This window comes from Dipteris shenzhenensis, chromosome 4 (genome assembly GCF_047967505.1).
Source record: "Dipteris shenzhenensis isolate YYH24624 ecotype China chromosome 4, Dip_SZ_1.0, whole genome shotgun sequence".
NCBI classification, from domain to species: domain Eukaryota; kingdom Viridiplantae; phylum Streptophyta; class Polypodiopsida; order Gleicheniales; family Dipteridaceae; genus Dipteris; species Dipteris shenzhenensis.
The window spans coordinates 28262867-28278098 of record NC_141599.1 but is presented as its reverse complement, the minus strand read 5'-3'; the positions used below and the strand labels follow the sequence as shown (position 1 = coordinate 28278098).

The window sequence follows — 15232 nt, the reverse complement described above, 5'->3', positions numbered from 1 at the left end:
CACACACAGTCTCTCTCTCTCTCTCGCTACTACCACAGCTCGTTTGTACCAGGTTTTTCAGTCTCATAGACCCATCGGTGTGCATTTTGCATTGGTGCGGATGCTCGCTTAGTAGCTCCACTACCACAGCTCGTTTGTAGGTTTTTCACCGTCTCATAGACCCATTGATCTTCCGAAGACTTTAATAAACTTTCTTTCTCTCTCTCTCTCTACTTTAATAAACTTCCGATTAGGTCCCATGGGTGATTTTTGGCCCCCTGAGGACGATAATGAATTCTACTTCTCTCTCTCTCTCTCTCTCTCTCTCTCTAACGTTAATAGACTCTACTTCTTCTACTTCTCTCGGGGGGTCATTTTTGGCCCCCCGAGGACGTTAATAGACTCTACTTCTTCTACTTCTTCTACTTCTCTCTCTCTCACGCGCGCGCATGTGTAACATCGTAACAAGGTACTGGGACTAGCCAAGCTAGCCCAACAGGTACTCAATACACAAAGGTTCTGACCTCCATCGGATGTAGGCTAACATGGGTGGCCTTATCTTCATCCATGACTTTAGCAACTAAGGGTGATCAGAGGTGTTGGTATGCATTTACATGTACATGGTTTGCAAGCCTAAGGCCCCATATGGACAAATTACCTCCCTTTCAGTAGAGCCGTGAGGCCCCACATGTGCCACTCACTTACCACAAGGCTAACCAGGTTATCCGAGAGGACCCTTTACAGCTACTTACATTCAAGACCTAGTGAGCCCCCAACAAGCTTCGTATGAAGCTTAGCTTCAATAGGAACCACTACTTACAAAAAGAATACATGTATCTTTTCATTGGAGTAAAACTCACAGTGCCTTTGGCACTTGAACTTACCATATACCTCTATTTGCCACATGTTCCTCTTTATCCCCCTATCCCTCAAGTCCTCTCCCTGCATCCAACTGTCCTTATCTCCTACCATATGATTTCATAGGCTTTTAGAAATATTTTTGAATATGTACATCGAATCCAAAACATGGGTGATTTTTAAAGCTTCCAATACGGTTGTAGAAAATAGAAATCCTTTCTATGCCATGTGGAGGTGTTGGTGTCTTAGGATCATGCCATTCCAACAACCAATCCCTTGCCTTTATCATTGGAGGTGCTACTCTCATATCAAGCCCACCAAAAGAAGCATGGGATTGTTGGTAGGATGATTCGTAGGAAGATACTTGTGATGGTTATCATACACCAATTTTCCAAGATACACAAAGTGGAGACTCTCCAAAACATCACAATCACAATCAAAATATTCTCGCACTATTGGACCTACACAATCATGTAGCTTGAGATAGTCATGCATAGTTCACACAGATATCAGAGGCGGGCTTCATCACCCACTAGGCTATACATGTATCCATCTCCCCTTTTCTTCGAGGATATCGATCAGGCCTTTCCATCTCTCATCATAGTAATTACGCATCGAGAGTGGGAGCGTTGAGGGGATACCTAGAGAGGGTCGCATCTATACTCTATGTGATCTGCAAGAGATTGAATTAGAAGAGCACTTCACGTTTAGATGCCCTGTGTACTACGAGATCCAAGGTTGTTATCATTGTCTTTTCAAGGATGGATTCAAACCCCTCTCCAGCCTCTTGTCTTACCCGGGTTAGAGATGTTAAGCGACTTTCATTCATGAGCCTGCCCAACATAGAAACCATTTGCTCAAGGCACATAGACAAGATCAGGGTGCTCAGCCAAATTCCACTGAGAGTGTGATCATTGAGTTTCTCCAGCCAGATAGCATCGACTAGCAGGCCCCAAGGAGACCGTGTAGACGAGGCCCGAGCAAGAGACACAACAGACTCACCAGCGAGTTGATGCATAGATGGGGCTATGGGATCTTCCCTCCATGTTTACCAGTACAGAGACATAGCCTACGGTTGTGACAATGGCAATTGTTCGACGACACAGGGCCACAACTAGGAGGCCACAACGAACCACACATTGATTGTTGGCGGTGCTCCATCGTAGGTTTTATGCCACTACAGCCTCGTACATCACCATGATCTCCTGTGGGCTTGACCCATCTGCCAACATCCAAAGGACCTAAGTAAGGACGCCACACCGCAGTTCCTGTCTCTCTCCATGGACTCAAACATTTTATGTATTAGTATTTCTATGTTTATGTTGCACATGCCTTGGGTGTATATGCTCGTTTCAAGGCTCCACCCATTCAACACATTCTATTTGCTTTCTTCACTCTCAACGACCCTTCGGTCTTTCGATGACTTTTAGTAACTCTCACAATCTACCTCACAAGGCATTGGAAGCTACACAATCCATTGGATGGCACCGAGATGGGATGAAATGGATGGAATTATGGGGTACAACAGCTGCTGATATACAAGAGGATGCATGTAAGATCAGGGAGTTCGTGATGCACAAGATGGTACGAAAATTATGGCAAGATCCAGGGCAAAAGTGCAGTTCTACAAACAGGAAATTCATCCAATATGCAGTTATGGGATGCAAAAATTCCTTGGGGAACATATTGATGTTCAAAAGGCATCTAATATGCAAAATGAGAACCATCTCACATGATCTAGAGGTGGAGAAGGGAAGGTGGGCAAGACCTAGAATCCCAAGAGAAGAAAGAACATGGAAAATCTTCCTCACACAAGAGGTGAAAATTGAGCAGCATGTACTCCTACGATGTCAGGCCTATGCACACATCATAGAAAGATATGACAACAACAGACGCAACCTGAAAAATCTATTAGAGCAGCCACCTCCAAAGCTAGGAAGTATCTAAAAGAAAATTTGGAACACCGCAACAAGGTACTTGGACTAGGACACAAGCTAGCTCAACAAGTACTAAGCTATATAGCAAGTCTATAGTATTTTCTTTCACCGGATCTAAAAGATCACTATTTGTTGATAGTGATTCCCATAGATTCGGAAGGGTCTCAAGAGGACTCTAATACAATCATATCATATCATCTGCTCTCTCGCGTAGCCCTAGTCCCGATGCAGAGCCTCTTCCAGAAGATCACGCCATAGCCCTGGTCCACCGACTCAGAGCCTCGGCTAGGAGATCACGCCAAGTAGCGCCACAGATAGTCGGCAACACCCTATCTCTGAATTTATTCTACCATTGTTTCACCGGTTGATGTGTCCTCCACAATATTGGGCCGGATTTTGCTCTGTACTTTGATGACATATGATGATAGAGGTGATGAGGAGGGTCATATCGACATTATGTTGACTCTATATTGATGTTATTATGACCATGCAGTATGGGTGTTGATGCTCACTTAGTAGCTCCACCCTTTCAGCTTGTTTTGTATCAGTATTCTCACAGTCTCATAGACCCATTGGTCTTCCGAAGACTTCAATAAACTCTCTCTCTCTCTCTCTCTCTCTCTCTCTCTCTCTCAGGTTGAGGAGAGACGCTTTTTGTTGCATAAGCGAGATCAGGCCCGAAAGGAGGGGAAGTGGGCAGTGGTACGAGAGGGACGACTTCTTACAAGCCCCCGTAGGGCACCAGCCCCCTCCCCTACATAGGGAAGCGGGGTCTATGAGACTCAGATATCCGAGACCCTATCCTGCACCATTTGGAATTGTAATGGTACCTTATGGTCAGAACCAGGTAACTTCACAGAATCCTATACAGGTCACGACATAGTCTTTTACACAGAGACACATCAGTGTCCAGAGCGCCCACTACCAGTAGTCAGTGGGTATACATGGGAGTCTGCCTATAGAGATGAGACGAGGGGTACAGGGGGAGTTGCAATCCTTTACAGATCCACACTTTTGGGGACCATTTCAGTAGAGCAAAGAGATGTACATTCTAGGTTTCCTTGGATCCAGATTCGGCACATGGGCAGCCGGGATTTGTTTGTTGCAGTTTGCTACTTCCCCCCCTGAGACCTCCCACTTTGCTAGAAATACTCGAGGTGAGGATGAGACATCTTCATTTGCTGCTCTTTATCAGTCCATTGTTGACTTTTCTAGCCATGGAGAAGCCCTCCTAGTTGGGGACTTCAATGCAAGGATAGGCGCCTGTCAGGTACCACTACTCGCCTTTAGGGATGATTACACTCTACTACCAAACATTGACCTTGAGGATGTAGGTATGCTACGGGTTTCGGTTGATAGACTAGGTCCAATCACATCTTATGGGCAAGCCCTATTAGACCTTGGCAGAATGCATGATCTCCTTATTTATAATGGTCTTGACAGATGGCCCACCTCAGGTGGTTTCACGTGCTTTCCACATGGGAGAGGCTCTAGCGTTGTTGATTACATCATGAGATCCCCTGCCTTCACATCCCGCATCACTGATTTTACCGTAGCACCTCTCCCTCCAGGGGCTGATCATACCTATCTTTTCTTTAGCATTTCCACTCCCTGTAGCACATCACCTTCCACCCCACTGAGCTCTTACTCCACCTATCATGATATACGCTTGATTGCGATCACTCACCTATTGACTCTGGCTGTCTGTACATACTTCTCGCTTATATTGACTTCATACCCCTATTAGAGGATCGTGCTGCCCTAGTCACCCGCTCACTACAAAAAATTACCCTCCACGCTTTCCCTCACACCACCCGCTCCACCCACCTACCACCCCCTAGGATCGTATCCTGAAATAGTTGGTACGATGATGAGTGTAAGGCTTTACGCCGCCAGCTCAGATTTGAAACCAAAAATAGTCTTTCGAGCAGAGATGCTACGCGAGTACCGTCGACTGGTACGCAGAAAGAAACTAAACTTCGTTTGCCGGAACGAGAAGTTTGTCGAGGGGTACAGGAGGAGTTCGAGGTTCAGGTGGAGTTGCATTCATTTTCAAATCCACACTTCGGGGGACCATTTCAATAGAGCAGAGAGACACATTCTAGATTTCTTTGGATCCGGATTCGACACATGAACAGCCGGGATCTATTTGTCGCAGTTTGCTACTTCCCCCCTGAGACCTCCCACTTTGCCAGAGATATCCGAGGTGATGATGAGACATCCCCATTTGCTGCCCTTTATCAATCCATCGTTGACTTCTCTAGCCGCGGAGAAGTCCTTCTAGTGGGAAACTACGCGAGGACAAGGGCCCGTCAAGTAGCACTTCTTGACTTCAGAGATGATTCCACTCTACTGCCAGATATTGACCTTGAGGAGGCAGGCATGCTATGGATTTCGGCTGACAGGCGAGGTCCATTCTGATCTTATGGGTAGGCCCCATTAGACCTCGGCAGGATACATGATCTCATTATCTATAATGGTCTTGGCAAATGGCCCGTTTCAGGTGGTTTCACATGCTTTCCACATGGGGGGGGCTCCACTGTTGTTGATTACATCATGGGATTCCCTGTCTTCACATCTTGCATTACTGACTTCACTATAGCACCTCTCCCCCTAGGGGCTGATCATACATACCTTTTCTTTAGCATCTCCACCTCCCTTCGCACAACACCTTCCACCCCACTCAGTGCTTACTCCACCTACCACGATATACGCTTTGATCGGGATCACTCACCTCCTTACTCTGGCCGTCTGTACATACTTCTCGCTTATATTGACTTCATACCCCTTTTAGAGGATTGTGCTGCCCTTGTCACCCGCTCACTACATGAGGCTGCCATTCACGCTTTCCCCCACACCACCCGCTCCACCCGCCCACCACCCCCTGGAATTGTACCCTGTAATAGTTGGTACGATGATGAGTGTAAGGCTTTACGCCGCCAGCTCAGATTTGAAACCAAAAACAGTCTTTCGAGCGAACCAGCGATGCTACGCGAGTACCGTCGACTGGTACGCAGAAAGAAACTAAACTTCGTTTGCCAGAACGAGGAGTTACTGAACATTTTATTTAGTAACAACTCTTAAGGACTTTTGGCGGAGATTTCTAGAGGGACGGTCCCCATCACCACTCACTGACACTCAAGTCTCGCATGATTATGCACGCATACTTTATGACATCCCAAATCAGCCAGCAGTTCCTAGCCTCACATCTGCCACGTCCCACTTCCTGCACCCTCTTCACTAGGGGGAGTAAAATGCTGTAATGAAACTTCATAATGGCCGAGCGAAGGATCATGAGGGACTATGCATTGAGTTCATTGCATATGGGATTAACCTCCTAGCCCCGATCTTAGCAAAGCTCTTTAATGAAGCTGTTTGTTTGGGGTTTTCACGCACCTGGACCATTAACACTATCTCACCCATCCACAAGGCAGGGGTTCCCATGAGCCCGGAGAACTACAAGACCATTATGATTAGACATGCCATGTCCAAGATTTATGCATCAGTATTTGATTCCGAGGTCAATAGATTTGCAGAGTGTCGAGGACTTAGAGCAACAGGACAGGCCGGATTCCGGCATGATCATGGAACCATGGACCACATTCTCATGCTCAGATGTATCATCGAGGAGGCGAGGACACGGAAGCAAAGGGTTTATTGTTGCTTTGTGGATTTTTGCAAGGCATTTGACATGGTTCCTTGAGCCCGCCTCATACGACGCCTATAGGATTTAAATTATGATCAGGAGATCATTTGGGCTGTCATGGCACTTTACGAGAGAGTTTCAGGCAGAGTCCGGGTATGATCTGGGTGGACAGATGAGATCATGAGCACTATCAGGGTCAAACAAGGGTGTCCATTATCACCTACCTTGTTTGGCCTCTACATTGACGAGCTTGAGACAGTGATATAGACACAGGGGGGGTAGGTTGCTCTCTTGCCGGCACGCTAATCCGGATATTGCTTTACGTAGATGATGTGGCTCTCTTGTCTTCTTGAGCAGAGGGGCTCCAGAGACACATTGACGCACTACAGTCCCTTTGTGAGTCCCATGAGATTTGAAGGTCAACCTGGATAAAACCAAGGTCATGATCTTCAATACATCTCGAGCCATCATGCACCAGGAGCAGTTCACATTTGATGGGTCACCTGTTGAGATAGTTTCATCATACACTTATCTTGGGGTTATCTTTTCCGGACCCATCTTCACTATGAGACCCACGATGCAGGAATGCTTGAGCAGAGGGTATGCTTCATTGGTCAGACTAGTGCTTCCACTCGCACTTTCAAGATCCACGAACCAAGGGGTTGCTTTTTGACTCCTTGGTCCGTCCAGTGGGGATGTACGGCAGCCCTTGTTGGGGGCTAGATCTGTCAAATACAGAGTGCCCGTGTGGAGCAGCTACAGGTTCTCATGTTATCACGGATGATTAGTGGTAAGCCATCTGTTCCTTACCAGATCATTGAGGCTGAGTTTGGGTGAACCCCATTGCAGCTAGATGCTGCATTTTAGGTCATCACGTATCTGTATCGAGTCACGGAGTATGGGGATTACACCTCTGGGCGTAGCTGGCTACCATGGCTAGCACTGTCCTCTTCTATGGCACTTGTAGAGCATGAGGGGAAGCGAGATGCTGGTATGCACGCACAGAGAGATGGTTTGAACAACTAGGGCTCCACACGGATAGACTACCTCCCTTCCAGTACAGCATGGATGCTCCGTTTTCTCCCCTCCTATCACATGAGGTCAACCACGTGATCCGTCTCTTACAGTTACACACATTTCGGACCTGGTTGGGACCGAGTGAACTCCAGTGAAGCTTAGCTTCTACACAGATCACTTCTTACATATCACAACTAAGGGTTTCATGGACCCCCCAGGATACATATAGATCTACTTACCCCACTCATTGAGGATCTCTATTGGGCAATTTCGGGTCTCTTCACATAGACTTCGTATTGAGAGCAGCAAAGTAGAGCAACTACCTAGGGAGAGGTGCATATGCACATTATGTGACATGCAGGAGGTTGAGACAGAGGAGCACTTCATCTTCAAATGTCCTGTTTACTATGAGATCCGAGGGCGTTTCTACTGCCTCTTCAGAGATAGCTATAGGATTTTGGCCCGATTCCTCTCCTACTCAAACCAACGATGTTTGGCAGGTTTCATTCATGAGGGACTCAGACACCGTGAGAGGATACTTCGAGCACGGAGACAAGAGTAGATTTTTTCCTCGGCCGATCCCTCTCAGAGCTCTATCACGGAGTTTTTTCAGCCAGAGCACATGGACCCCCATGAGATGAGGCATCGACGTGACCGTAACCAACAGCTAGTGACCCGACACCTCAGATAGAGGGTTGACACACATATCACACTTAAGAACATCCCCTCCCTGTTCAGAGTCGGAGCCCCAGGGGTCACAGTAGCCCTGGTTTGACGTAGAGCTATGACCAGGAGACGTGCCAGGGCTGCACCCGTAACTGGCCGACAGCACACTATCGCCGATTTCATGTCCCCATTGCCTCATCCACCCTGATGTCCTGATGATGATGATGATGAAATTGATATATAGTCGACCACTGACATGACTATGTTGTACTTAGGACTTAGTACTATCACTCTGCATTTTGTGCATTTTGCATTGGTGTGGATGCTCGTTTAGTAGCTCCACTACCATCGCTTGTTTGTACCAGGTTTTTCATAGTCTCATAGACCCATCGGTCTTCCGAAGACTTTAATAAACTTTCTTTCTCTCTCTCTCTCTCTCTCTCTCTCTCTCTCTCTCTCTCCCCCCCCCCCCTTACTGTGATTTGTATCAGGTTTTCTTTCAGTCTCATAGACCCATTGGAGATTGACCAAGCACAAACACGTGTCACAGACTTCTATGCATCTGAGTCAGCCACCAGGGAGGCTGAGGGAGAGGAGCTTGACGAGATGAGAGCATCATGGATTAGTAGTGACAGTCACTGCCATGATGCTACCAGACGAGAGGCACACACTCCACATGCATCACGGTGAGTGACCAGAGCACGCACGATCGAGGTCCGGTCTATTTCAGCCCTCCTCAGAGGAGACCGCCAAAGACGAGGCATCACCCTTGACGTAGCCCATTGGATACAAAGATTGAGGAGAGCACACCCTCCGCCACCTTGAGAGATAGCTCGATTGACAGAATTACGAGAGCTCCTCACATCTCATCAGAGAGCCAGGAGGGTACCTAGATATATGGAGCCTGTGCGTATACCTAGATACACGGAGAGTGACCAGAGCACGCACGATCGAGGTCCGGTCTATTTCAGCCCTCCTCAGAGGAGACCGCCAGAGACGAGGCATCACCCTTGACGTAGCCCATTGGATAATAAGATTGAGGAGAGCACACCCTCTGCCACCTTGAGAGATAGCTCGATTGACACAGATACGAGAGCTCCTCACATCTCATCAGAGAGCCAGGAGGGTACCTAGATATATGGAGCTTGTGCGTATACTAGGAGTGTTTGCTGTGGGCACTTGATACTACTATTTTGCTACTCTACATTTTGCTCACTAGTTTGGCACTTTAGCTTTCAGCAAGGGCCTTAGTGAGCCCTTTGCTTCAGCCCATAGCGGCTTGTATGAGTTACTTTGGTTTTGCACTTTGTCTCATAGGCCCATGAGGCCTCCTATAGATGTTAATAAATCTCTCTCTCTCTCTCTCCCCTACATTATGCATTGGTGTGGATGCTTGTTTAGTAGCTCCACCCTCACAACTTGATTGTACCAGGGTTTCACAGTCTCATAGACCCATCGGTCTTCCGAAGACTTTAATAAACTTTCTTTCTCTCTCTTGGCACAAACATGGCAGAATCACCAGCAACTTCACGCATAGACTAGACTAGGAGACCTTCCTTCTATGCTCACCAGAATGGAGGCACGGCCGATGAGAGTGACAGTGGCACTTGTCTAGGGCCATAGCTAGGAGACAACAACGGAGCACGGATACCAACAGCCGTCAATGCTCTATCACATGCTTACGGCACCACAGCCTCATACATTGCCGACCCTCTCTTAGGCTTGACCTCTCCTCCAGTTTCCAGATGATCGTCATAGTGCTGCGGGCCCACATCTTCTCCATAGCTCAAAGATTTCTCTCTGTGTATTGGCATCTTATAATTATGTTTTTTTTCATTTTTGTCATGTGTTGTTGCCTGCTTAGAGGCTCCACCCTTTCAGCTCATTGTATCAGGTTCTTTTGTCTCATAGAACCTTCGGTCTTTTGAAGACTTTTAATGAACTTTCTTTCTTTCTTTCTCTCTCTTCACTTTGCCATATTATTGTGAAGTAGGAAAGTACAACCACATCTGCACTAGTGCCAGAGCAATGTGAAAGCCATCACACCATAGCCTCAGTGACGGTGCCCAGCTGCAGAAGATCTAGTCTGTCATTATGTTAAACCAGGTTTTAAGAAAGAACATGCTTGCCATAATACAGCTCCTTACTTAAATCGTCCATTGTGGACTATCATGTATGGGATTTGAAAAGAAAACTGAGAAGCACATGGCATTCACACAACATCATAACTATCACGAAGAAAACAGAAGTAAAAGGCACAGTATTTGTCACTCCAAACATGCAGATCCTGAAACATTTATAGCACACAAAAAAACAGGAATATAATAGACTGCATGAAATCACAAACCTTAGCAATTTAAGACATGAACCATCTGACAGCGAAAGACTGCTAGCGATTTTCAGAGCTGCTCCATCCAGCCTTGAAACATTCCATTGTTCATACGGTCGACTTTGACTTTCATAGAAATCATCTTCCCAAGCTGCATCTAAAAATTTAATTCTGAATCTCTCAATAAGGACTGCTAGTACAGCCACCTTATCAATGTTTATCGAGAGAACTCCATCTACCTCAACTTCCAATTCAGTAGCATATGCAAGCACTGACTCCCATTCATGTTGCAACCTTTTATCTTCAAAAAGAGAAAGCAGAAGTTCTATTTTTGCCATGGAAGATGTATCATTTCCATCTAGGCACCAGGGAGCCAAATCGTGCTTTATGAAAGAAGAAACATCCAGAACAAGCCTGCCTTCATCTAGAAATGCACCCCGCTCTTCTTCCTCAGTCCCATTTTTTCCTTCCACAGAGGGAGGTAGCTCAAGAGCAGGAAAAGAAACTGGACCAAATATGGAGACAATTGTTGCTATAAGCTGAATAGCCTCTTTGTACTCCTGGAGAATAAGCAGAGTTCATATTATCATTAATCAGACAATGCCATATACTAGCCTCAAGACAACTTACTACATTTCAGGTGGAAACTCAAATTGTTGTAAATAAATATTTTGCTCATGCTCAATTTTTAAAAATCTACAAGCCCATGGGAAATTCAGTGATCTGTGGACGATTCCAAATCACTAGAGCAGAACAGTATAGAAAAGAATATTTTAATGTTCATTTTGATTTTGGCTTACCAATTTGAGAGGCAAAATGCAAGAAGGCTACTAACGTCGACAACTCTTACCATGGATTTCACCATCGGATACAACTTTGCAATCAGAGGCCTCACTGCTTGCACCAAAAGCCACTGCTTCTGACTTGCATTATATGATGATGACTGGCTAATATGGGACAAAAATCTAGAAATTCGATAAATACACCCAAGACTCTCCGAAGATGATGGAAAACTCTGTTTCTCTTCATAAATCACAGTCTTCAAGCAAATGTCTTGGAACAAGTTCCAAAATAGAGATAACAGATTGTTGCCCTTCATAGCAATACCTGCCAGAATATCACTAATGCAAGTCCTAAGAACCTCGATAAATCCGTCAGAAAATTTTATTTTGTCTGGATATGGAGCATGAAAGGAATTTCCACATGCTTCTTTCACACAGCTGGTCCCCTGATCAGCTGAAAGGTCATGTGTGATACTATCAGGCAATGGCATCCCTGCAAAAACGTAATTGTTCCACAGTATCTTGAGTAGCACATTCTCAATCATGAAGCATTGTATCTGCTCTGGTAAAAAGCCTTCCTCTTCTGCATACCTACATAAGTGTGGGACACATTAGCTACAAATCTACAAGATTTGGAAACAGCTACTGCACACTTCTCCAAAAGCAAATTAATATAAAACCAAAACCATCAAGTATTTGGTGAAATCCCTTCCTGTTCTGCATACCTACATAAATACCATAATGGATGCAGTAACTATAAAACCAATGAGAGTTAAAACCAGCAACTACATGGCTTTCACAAGGGATGCATTAATTATAAAACGTGCAGCTACTTATGCTCACAACTATTTTTATCCAAACCGCATATCTAAACAAAAAGGCAGAAAAATGCTGAGAAACGAAAAGTTGAGGTGGTAGTAAATTCCGATGTTTAGTCAGTTTCTTACGAGTGAGATTCATCTATTCAAATGTTAACATACACCTTCCGCCTTGATCTAATTAGACCAAGAAATAAATATATTCCCTGAACGTCTCTTAGAGAGGACCAGGTCAAATAAAATACAGAAGGCACCCATACATGCTCTGTAACCTGTTTAACCAAAAAGAGCCCCATGATAGCGAAAAAGCCAGGAGGGAAAGTAACAATGAATTCTGCAAGCGAGACATTGTCGGAGATGGCAAGAGCGCGTATCTGTTGAACAACTTGGAAAAGGAGAAAAATTTACACTGATATTTATGTGACATTTTGTCGATCCAAATTTACTTGTGGTGATTGAGTAGACCTAATTGGTTGTGACTACACCAACGTTGTTAGTCTATTCCTAGATTAACACATAATGTCAGTAAAACTCAGCACCCAATGCTTATTTCAAGAAGCTCCTCCAATAGGGTTGATTTCCCCTTTTTGAAGCTGATCAATCTTTGTTGATAGTCTACTGTCCCACACACTTCTGAGCTTGGGATTCCATCATTGAATGATTATTACAAGTGTAGTCAATGATCAGTCAGCAACAATGTCCTATAGAGATAATCGATTCACATTGATCCTTGATCTTGCAATGATTGTCCTTAGACAAGGTTATCATGGCAGTACATTATGAAAGTTTCACTGCCCCATGCACACTCTCCTCATGGACAAGGTAACACGACACCTCTAAGTGTCTACTCATGGCATGTAATGTTTAGTTCCTTGTGAGTGCTATGGGTGGAAAGACTATAGACAGGTTGGCAGATTTGTGGAGTGATGCAATTGACGAGATAGGGCTGAACATGTCATCCAGTTTGTTGCAGATGGGGAGAATTCCAATAGGCCAGCACGATATCCCAAGCTCACTTTTAGAGCTTGCATGGCACATTGTTTGAATAACCTACTGAAGGACATGGGGAAGCTTGGTTGGGTGCATCCTATCCTTTATTTTGCAAAGGATATCATCACTTCTATAACATGACACCACTACATTCTTGCAGTGTATCACAAACTTGCCCCCAAAGGCCACTTTAAGTATTCAGAGATGCACTTTGCTTACAACTTCATCTTGTCGGAGCATACTCGACAAAATGCTCTAAGGAAGCTTGTTTTTTGTAATGAGTTGGAAGGATTCCACTACTGCAGCTGCCTTAGAGTGCAAGTCTATATGTTCATCTAACGCCTTTTGGAGAATGTCACTGATGAGGCTATGCGTTGGCAAAACTTATGAAGAGATGGACAAAATGATTGAAAATGTGAAGGAGGTGGTGACCATTCTTGATAGGAAGCAAGAGTAAATGGACTTGGCACTGGAGCCGTGGAATGCGGAACAAACACTCTTCAACAAAACAACTAAGAAGTGTTACCATTGCATAAGGATGGGCCACTATTAAAGTGAATGCGAATTGAACAAGACAAAGTGCAACCATTGCAAGAACTTGGGACACAAGGAAGAAGAATGCAAATTCAAGAAACAAAAAGCCAATTATGTGATGTCCTATTCAGGGTACCCTACTTGTAGCCTTATGGAGACATGCCATCTCACGGTTTCCGAGAGTCAGACCTCTAGAAAAGGTCAAGGGGTGGCAGATACAAATCTCATACATGATCTAGAGGCACCGGACTCTAGCTGCACCATCGCCAGGCTCATTGACATCTCAAATCCCTCATGATTTGAGCCAATGCCGAGTATTTTTTATCCTCGTTGTCAACCCACTTCTAGCAGACTGCAACACACCTCTCCCACACGCGAGACAAGGTGGGTGAAGAGGCAACACTTGTAGATTTCAAACATCTTTTAGTGATATTATAGCCCACCAGATCCCATACACTTATCAGGACTAGAGTTTTTTGGTGGTACCAAACATCATGTGGTGGCTAAGACACGTGGAGCCTTTGCATGCAAGACGTGGCTGGCGTTCTCTACCTATGGGCCGTTATCCATGCACACTCTCCTCACTTGTCTGCTGTGCAATAGTCTCCGAGATGCTCGTCTTCCTCTCATTTGTCATCAGCATTGATTTAGGTGCTCTAGCTCAGTTGTGAGCTCAGCAAGGTCTCTCCACACTCCTCCATATATGGCACGATGCCAAGGTTTCTTCGTATCATCTTCTCCAAGTCGCAGTTCTCTACATGAGCTCTATCTAATCATCTTAGATTCTCCAACAAGCTCAGTCGAAATGAGGAGGATCTCTCATGATCAATTCTATCTAAGCATGCAGTAGTTTAGTTATCTTTTCTTGCATATGATAATAAACATAGATAGGTTGTTTCTATATTTCATGTGAGCTCTCTCTAAAGTGTATTGTTGCATGTAGGATGTGACAGTATTCAAAGTCTGCTGCAAAGCTTGTGATCTTCATTGGGACAAATTTCCCAGCGTGGCAGCTTAGTCTGCGGCTATACTTTATGGAAAAAGGTCTCTAGGGTATTGTTTCGGGCACTGATAAAAAGCTGACGGGAAAAGGCACTCAAGACACTCCTGACAAAGTCACTGCATGGGAAGCTAGAAATGAGCGAGCTTTGGGGATTTTAGGTCGCACTTTAGGGATGAAATTTCACCACCATCTCTACTTGTCGAAGACAGTACATGAAAACTGGATAGCCATTGAACTATGTTCAATGCACGACTCAAGAACTCCAAGGTTCTTCTCGAACAAGAATTTTCAAACTCCAGATGAAGGATAGTGTGACACTGGGAGAACATTTGAGCCACATGAAGACAATCCTACGTCAGTTGAGCGATCCTAGAGCACAAGTTGAAGAGGATGATTCTAAGCCAGTATTACTCTCAAGCCTTCCCCCAGTCTAAGATGAGTTGGTCAAGATTCTCAGAGTAAATGCAAATATGCGTTTTGATGAGATGATTGCAGTTCTATTGGATGATGAGAGACACCGAATGAACGTAGAAATCGAGGACAGAGCACTTGCATGCAAGATCTCCAAAGGAAAGTCTAAATGATGAAGTGCAAATACTATGGAAACCGGGCACAAGGAACAACTTTGTTTCAAGAAGCAAGACGACAAGGAGAAGAACAAGGATGCTGGGAA

At 45.0% G+C, this 15232-nt stretch overlaps 1 protein-coding gene across 2 annotated transcripts in view; it reads right to left on the bottom strand.

Annotated features, from left to right (window-relative positions):
* LOC147902677 (HEAT/U-box domain-containing protein) overlaps positions 1-15232 on the bottom strand; it is a 167833-nt gene that overhangs the window by 43443 nt on the left and 109158 nt on the right. For both annotated transcript variants that reach the window (XM_087373689.1, XM_087373690.1), the window contains exons 9-10: positions 11283-11805; positions 10451-10992 (exon numbers count right to left, since the gene is read on the bottom strand). In XM_087373689.1, coding sequence (XP_087229815.1) covers positions 10451-10992; positions 11283-11805 — 1065 coding nt within the window. The remainder of the gene's footprint in view (positions 1-10450; positions 10993-11282; positions 11806-15232) is intronic.